Source organism: Periplaneta americana, chromosome 15 (genome assembly GCF_040183065.1).
Source record: "Periplaneta americana isolate PAMFEO1 chromosome 15, P.americana_PAMFEO1_priV1, whole genome shotgun sequence".
Taxonomy (NCBI): domain Eukaryota; kingdom Metazoa; phylum Arthropoda; class Insecta; order Blattodea; family Blattidae; genus Periplaneta; species Periplaneta americana.
In genome coordinates this window covers 55,193,041-55,201,733 of record NC_091131.1, presented here as the reverse complement: position 1 = coordinate 55,201,733, position 8,693 = coordinate 55,193,041, and the positions used below count along the sequence as shown (strand labels likewise).

Sequence of the window (8,693 nt, the reverse complement as noted above, 5' to 3'; positions counted from 1 at the left end):
AATCGATTTAAATCGCGCGAACGAATACTGAATACAAAATTATTAAACTTTTACGATTAATTAGAAAAACTCTTCTATTTGACCTATAAAAATCATATTAATGTACGTACACAACGTAAAAATTTAAATATTTACGCAAACATAATTTTAAGTACCACAATGATCAAATTTACATTTTGTTATAAAGTTTATGATAAATATTGAACCGTTTGCCGCGTCTTTCCATCAATCTCGAGTATTATCGACTAGAATTGTGTATTTCGATCGCCATTGAACCGACTCCTGCCATCTCGTGGAATGAATCCCATATAGCTACAATTTTGACGACTCCAGTGACTCTGTGTAGTTTGGCATTTAGGACTGCTGTATAAACATAATAAATGTCTACCTCGCTTATTAACTCTCCTTCTAGCTAGCTACGTACTTAGAAAATAGATCATTTTAAATCCTCATAGATAGCCAACTATCTTCCACTTATATAGCAGACACTGGAGTTCCATAAGGCTCTGTGCTTGGCCATACTGTCTCTACACTGCAGACATTCCAAACTACTCTCAAAACAAAAACACTTCTGTATCTGTATGCTGATGTCGATGACAGTTATATATAGTGTTAAATTCAGTCCTCAATATGTTGTCTCTGCGATTCAAAACCACGTACTTCTTTTAGAGGAATAGCTCAAAGAATGGCGTATCTCTTTATATCCATCCAAATGCCAATCAATAATTTTCTCAGTGTTTAAAAAGGCCTTGTCAGAAAATAAAAATATGTAACCAAGAAATTTAATATAGAGACCATGTAAAATATCTTGATAATACTCTTGATCACAAATTATGGCACAAGCACATAAAATCTGTAATTTAACAACTAAGAGCTCTCTTAGAACACCTCATCTTTTTCCTCTGCTCAAATCTCCTGTTCTCAGTTTAAGAAGAAAAGTCCTGCTCTACAAAATCCTGATTTTACCAATCCTAACTCATGTTGCCCCAGATTGATGTTATATTCCAAAATCAGTGTTTCAACCTCTTCAAATTGTTCAAAACAAGGTGCTCCGAATAATACATAATTCAGACTGATACACAAGTAATGTACAAATACACTTTGATCTGGGCATGACATTTCTGAAAGACTTATTACCTGAACAAGTGAAAAAGTTCTGTAACAGTGCAAATTCTAGTGAAAATCCATTCATCAAGCACCTAGGCCAATACAATGGAAATTTCTACAAGAAGCATAGAACTTCAACATCTTTTTTTAAGTGAATAACATGTAATGTTCCACAACCTCCGACTTCCTAACAACTACACTAATGTCCTCGTATCCAATTGTATTGACAGCTGGTCACAAACAATAGCCTATTTGTGAATTATTCTTTGAAATTCAACTAAATATGAAAAGGCAGAAAACATATTTGTTGTGATACTTTGTCAATAAATTGCTGAATGTTGGGGGGGGGGGGGGTGACTCTATTGGTAAAGAAAGTAATTTGGGCATTAGTGTGAAGAAATTCACGCACTAACAGAAAGAAGTTCTGTAAAATGCATATCTCTATATGCAATTAAAATGTGCCAAATATGCCTAGAAGCATGCATTAAGAAACTGTACAGTGTAGCATTGGAGTTATGTGAATTTACATTTATTATTAAGTAGTTTATGAACTTACCTCCACATCTTAAAGCAAGGAATGAATTGCAATTTTTTTTAATAATTTCACAATGCTTTATCAAACGCACCAATATATCTGAGAAATTGAGAATAAAGAGATAGGATTTGGTGTGGTAAGTCTGAGGATTTGCAATGTAACTTCAATCCAATGAATTACATCTCGAACTGACTGTATTTGTTCAATATAATACAATGCAGCTGTTTATTTAGTCATGATCTCCATTTGATTTAACGAAGTTCAGGTGGTCAGTATTGCCACAGTTTTAAAAAAACTGCATCCTAGATGTATATTTCATTAATATTTTCTTTACACTAGATACCAACGTATTTAATACGAAAATAGTCTGTTTTCGAAAAGCAATCTTTGTTCATTTGTCTTTAATGTTCACCTAACACTTAGTCCCATGCCCAAAATCCGGTTTCGCATACCAGCTATAATGGTTGGAGAGATCATCATGCTGACCACACAATACCTCCATTCTGGTTGGATGATCGTCCACCTCTGCTTCGGCATGTGGACGTGAGGCCAGCAGGCAGCTGGTCGATCTTGGCCCTTCAGGGCTGTACCGCCATGGATTTTTAACACTTATAATAAAATGTAAAACTTTCTTAAAAATCAAAACTTTTATTAAAAGTATTAAGACTATTAAAAAGGGTAACATACTACCTTATTGACAGACGGTAGCCTTACCATTTCGACACTAATATAGTGTTATCACTGATGATGACATTACACCTGTGTCATTATTGTTATTGTTGTTTTATAACTGCTGAATATTGACCTAAGCTATTAATTCTCTAGCTTCTCAATATAATCCTCCAAGATCTTGTCTTTCTTGTTTTCCCAGATCAAGTTTTCTGTATTGGAAGAGGTGGTCCTTGTTCATGACTGTATGGCTGTTACAAGTTGAAAAGCAATGTAGAGCATGAAGAAGTAATATGAAGAAAATTCTATTTAAAAAATCTTCTAGTGTTTTCTGATTTGATCTTACAGCTCTCCACAGCAATACAAATAAAAGTGCAATGTAGTATTTTATATTACTAGACCATCAGCAGCAATTTAAAAGATACGAAACACTCGATTGTTGTTGACTTGGGGCACTCTTCACGTTTGCAATGAAGAGGCCATGAGCATCGATAGTTCGACAGTCTCATGTATGGACACCCATACAAACTGATTCTTTAATTTCCTTTATATTGCTGACATTACATTATTGTAACAAAGAGTAATGGCTTTTATGCAAGATGCTTAATTCAGGCAGATATTGTTTGATGTATATATGAAAAAGTCATTCTAGAACAGGAATAGTTACTTTCCAATAAGGAATGTCAGCTGCTAGAAAGCTTTTCAGAAATCACATAGGTACCGTACTGTTGTAATTGCCAACAGTACTGTTTTTTATATTTACATATTTACTATCTCATATTTATTCTAAACATATGAACTGAAATGGGAGTTAGTCAACAGTAAACAGAATAAAACTGACCAGCTTCGCAAATATGTGTGCGCATAAGAATATGATGCTGCAATCTTCCGTTTTTTTTTTTTTTAATAGACATACTGTAACATTCACACGAAATGTACTATCTAAAATAGTTTGCACCACTACACTAGCAATCATATTTCTGCCTACACACGCAAAAAATTAAGCTCGTCTTTATGACATATCCAAATTAACATTCAGTTTACGCAGGAATTCATTCTTTGTTACGAAGTAATGAGGCAGTATTAATAGAAAAATGTCTCTAATAGAAGGAAGAATTACATTATATAGTATTTTAGCAATGCAGTGTTACCATTCTTGTCAATGTCTGGCCAAACAAAATTCAAGAATTTTAATTTAGTATATCATCTAATCATTGTGTGTTTTAAAAACATTTTGAGCAATGACAGCCTGCAATAATGAAACCTAAGGGCTAAATAAGCACTTAACTGAATGGCTAGTGTGTCGACTTTCGACTGGAGATTCAAGTTCAAGTAAAATTCATAATAGACAAACCCGTTTTTCTCTGCCATTATTCCATCTCTACTCCATAACTGATATCGACCCTATTTACCAATATGGTAGCAAGTGGAAACTACTGCATCACACTATTTTCACCAGAATTCCGAAGGCAAATCTTGTATTAAGTGGCTACGAGGATCCCTGGAGTTGGCACAGAGTTTGGACATGGAGTCATATGAGCAAGCAAGGGCAGAATATAAGTGCACGAATTAGGTGTTGATATGACTACCTTTATTTCAAGAAAACATGTTCAGCCGTCGCAGTCTATTTATTACACAGAAGTCACCATTCACACTCTGAACCTTTGTTAAACTTAACAGTCTACCAACTGCATTAACTAAACATTTCGTACTGTTTGGAAGCCTAACTGAAATCACTAAACATCAATACCAACCACAACAATTTTTTTAAATATATTTTTTAACACAAGTCTGAAAGAAAACATATGAAAGACATTTCAATTAATAGACAAATATGTACCAGACACAAAAGTATGCAAATTAATTAAAGTGTTACCGACATAGTTTGAGGTGGCGTTAACAATTTCTACCCCTCTCACATTATGTTTCAACAGTATTTTCACTATTCTTTTGATACTAGAAAAGAATCCACAACTTGAGATAAAAAAATTAAAGAAAACCTAACGACACACTGCACATAATATACATATATAACCCCTAAAGCACTCCAGTCTGCATTCATGCCTCGTGATAATGGAAACCCCTTTATACGTCATATCAAGACAAAAAATTTCACAGCACAATAAACAATTCCATGCTTTTTTGTTTTGCAGTTTCATACAATTCTTGTGTTTACCACAAATAATCCTACATTACAAATCACAAAACATTTGTGTCTATGCTTCCTCTTTCCTCTGAAGTAGCAAAATGTTTGTTACTCTAACGTGTGGACTAAAGAAGGGAAACAATTCGTCTATATACAAAAGAGTACTCGTGAGTGGCTGGGGTATAGGAACAGGAACTACAATAAAATTATATCAAGTTTTAAGAAAAATACTTTGTCATTAACAGATATCTGCAACGAGTGTGTGGCAACTCAAAATTCACCTAGTATTCTCATCTATTAAGATACTTTTTCTCCCCCTTTTTCTGCACAATGAAGACTGAAAAAAAAAAAAAAAAAAAAAAAAAACTTTTTTTTTAGCCACGTCCATCATGTGTGCGGAGTGTAGGAGGTAGGGAGATGGGGAGAAAGCTCTTCAAACCATCCGAAAAACTTGCTTCCATGTTGCATGATTAAGAGAGTTACAGAGAATCACAACGTAACATTTCAGGCATCTCAACAAGAAGAACAATATTGTCTCATCTTAATTTCGCTTACAGACACAAAGTACCTGAAGTTACGATAGATGGAATCAACTAAGACTAACATAACCCCGATCTCACATAAATACATGCCTCAGTTTGTATATGTGTCCACAACTTTTATATACTTACATGTTCGAACTACTAAAAAAAATACATACAAGAAAAGACATATTGTCTTTGATTTTTTTATCTATACATAATGAACGGGAAATGCACAGCTATCATAATATATTACATGCCATACTATACATTATAATACACAATTTCTTCTTTTGAACAGTCAAAAGTTCATTTTTCGACTACATCTTGTTCAAAAGAGTTGCATAAATTTTCCCTGACAGGAAGTAGATTCCATTTTGGGGCAGGCAGGGTACGGGGGGTGGTGCTCAACTAAGTTCGTGTGAAGGAGGTGTAATTGATTGAAGGAATCTTATGATACTTTGTCTATAAGCTATAGTTGAACAGGTATTCAAAGTAATAATTGGTGGTATAGAAGTGACTAAATACCTGACCGACACTGCTATTATGTCAAACAAATCCTTCTGAGGGCAGATCACATTTATGCAATGAATCCTAAGTTATTCATCGGTAGCAAAACTTTCATATAAGCAACAATTTCAAAACTTCTCATGCTCTTCTAACTAGACTGAAAGTATTTGCAGTCTGAGTCAAAACTTAAAACTCTATGTATTTATACAAACCTGGACGTTGATACAACTGGCCCAAGATTTAATTATTTTACAATACAAATTGGCTGAAATAATAAACAACACTGCTTCATCACGTTTCTCTATTGTGTATCTGAGATCGCAAACAATTCGTAAAGGCGATTTTTATTTATTTTTTTTTTATCTTGTATCATCTCCAGTAACCAGGATTAGTAACTGATGGAATAGTTCGAGACATAGCTTCATATTTCATTATTACTTATGTCAATATAGCTTTAGTGACATTTGTTTTAAATGCTTAAACTACTTCAAAAGTAAGAAATAATAGGGTATGTAGAACATACCTTATTGGCAAATGAATTTAACGCACAAAAATGCTCGTTCCCCAGATATGTTAAAAGATTTTTTCTTACATAAAGATACAAAAACAAGAAATAATAATAGTGTTGCAGGTGTTTCAAATGTGGTTGGAAAATATTCACACATCTCAAAATCTACTAAACTTGGGAAACATTTTTTTTGTCTAACAAAACTGATGCTGTTAATAAATCTGAACTTGGAATATCTAAAGGAAATCAATAGAAGCATCCTTAGAAAACTGTTTTATTTATGCAAGCTTTACTATGATGTGTTTAGAGCTCTGCTTATCATGATAATCTGTTAAATGCACTGACTCTAGTTGTTTTAAGCACAACCAAAGAAATTCAGACTTTAAGAAAACTGCACTGCAATGTTACAATTTTATGTCCTTCTGCTTGTTTACAATCTGTAACACGTGAAGAAATGGTATAAGCGTAAGGGCGAAACTGTTGTCAAAATTTACTTCAGTCTAGGCACTAATTAAGTCTTGTGACCAGTTGTACAAAACGCTAGGGTGTATAATGTCGAGCTACATTACTTATAGCCATTGTAATACATACACAATGTAATAAATTTAGTGAAATTGGACTCTCATTGCTTCAGCTGGTTTTGTTCTTTAAGTATTCAACATTAACTGACTTCTCGAAAGTAACAAACTCATCCATGAATAAGATTGAAGGACACAGAGAGATGAAAATAAATGTTATACCCACGATGCTTGGTATTCTGTCATTTATTCCCATTTACATGCTGCTATGTCTCACAGTCAGATCGAGTTCACATCACATCTCACAGCAATTGTGGTAATTAGAGAAAACATAACAATTGGTGCTATGAGACTGGTACAATCATCTGCTTAGTGTCAAAGTATGACAAAAAGATTCTTCTATCATAACATAAAATAAGTCATCTTGAAATTTTGTCACATCCACAGAAAATATAAATCCAATGAACTCATTCTGTAACATGGGAGAGTCCAACAGACCTGAAAAAAGCCACTGATTGCACCTGTAACCACGAGAAGCAGGGCTCAAGCAGCAGCTTTTGCTTCTATGCGCAATGGTACATAAAAGCAGAGTCTGAGAGCACGTTGACAGCACAGCAGGTGGAGTACACGACAATTTCAACATGACCACCTCTCGAAGACTTTGTTCTGCACTGGTAAGAGCTTGGTTAGGCTTCTGTAGAGAGACCTTCTGGGAAGGAAGTTGTTGTAGTTTTTGTTTTTATCAACGGTTCCTGATGGTTGTGTTCGTTTTCCGTAACAACACGAGAATATTGTAAGAGTTCAGCCACTCAATGCTATAGTTTCTCTTCACTGTAAACATCACTTAATATATTTATATATATTTATATTTATAATACACAAGTCACCGAGTTTGAATGTCACAACCAAGTCCTCACTCCACAACTCTCTAAACCTTCATCATGTTGGCTATCTGCGTTGGGTTTGGTCAAGCCACAACAGGTTCAGGTGGATTCAACTCGCAGACATGCTGCTCACCTGCCGCAGACCCAGTTGTGTCCATCGGTTCATCGCCATGGGCCCCAAGGGATGCACCACCTGTGGCAGAGTTCTGCTGAGTAGTGAGGGATTCTGACTTCGCCGACCACTGGGTGACTGTATACGGTGCCGAACGAGCCTCACGGCGAGCTCGACGACGGGCCCGTCGCTCCTCCATGATAAGGCGCAGTTGTTCCATCTTCCCACGTGTTGCCTGATTCTCCCGGGACAGTGTCACAGACTCCTCTGTTGGGCAGATAATCGCATATGAGACAATCTTAACGAGACTAACCCATTTATGTATACAGTAATATTAGAGTCTATTACAGATGTGAATTTCTAGCACAGAATTAGGGTATTTAAGATATGTTACAGAGCAGTAGGAAGTAGTGTTATGATAGTAAGGAGTAAAGGGGAATGGGGTAATATACTAAACAGTAAAGGAGAATGATATTAATGTAGGTAGTAAAGAGCAAAGGGGAATAGCGTTAATATAGTATGGGGTAATATAGTAAACAGTAAAGGGGAATGATATTAATGTAGGTAGTAAAGAGCAAAGGGGAATAGCGTTAATATAGTATGGGGTAATATAGTAAATAGTAAAGGGGAATGATATTAATGTAGGTAGTAAAGAGCAAAGGGGAATAGCGTTAATATAGTATGGGGTAATATAGTAAACAGTAAAGGGGAATGATATTAATGTAGGTAGTAAAGAGCAAAGGGGACTAGCGTTAATATAGTATGGGTAATATAGTAAACAGTAAACGGGAATGATATTAATGTAGGTAGTAAAGAGCAAAGGGGAATAGTGTTAATATAGTAAAGAATAAAGGATAATAGTGTTAATATAGTAAAGAATAAAGGATAATAGTGTTAATATAGTAGAGGGTAAAGGAAAATAGTGTCAAGATAGTAAAGAGTAAAGAAAAATAGTGTTAATATAGTAAAGAATTAAGGGAAATAGTGTGAATGTAGTAAAGAGTCATGGACAATAGTGTTAGTGTAATGTGGTTTGTTTCAGAACGTAAACAGAGGGGATAGTTGAGAAAAAAAGTGGTGTTTGATCTGTAGAATAGAAAACATTAATGATTTTAACAATAGGATCAGAAGCGAGATAAGTAGACAATGAGAAAAAGTAATGTGATGGCAAAAAATGTAACAA

At 34.8% G+C, this 8,693-nt stretch overlaps 1 protein-coding gene across 1 annotated transcript in view; it reads right to left on the bottom strand.

Moving 5' to 3' along the window:
• Positions 1-3,880: 3,880 nt before the first annotated feature.
• Positions 3,881-8,693, bottom strand: part of LOC138714968 (midnolin-A-like) — a 199,518-nt gene continuing 194,705 nt past the window's right edge. Inside the window, exon 7 of the mRNA XM_069847291.1 lies at positions 3,881-7,777. Coding sequence (XP_069703392.1) covers positions 7,482-7,777 — 296 coding nt within the window. The 3' untranslated portion in view covers positions 3,881-7,481. The remainder of the gene's footprint in view (positions 7,778-8,693) is intronic.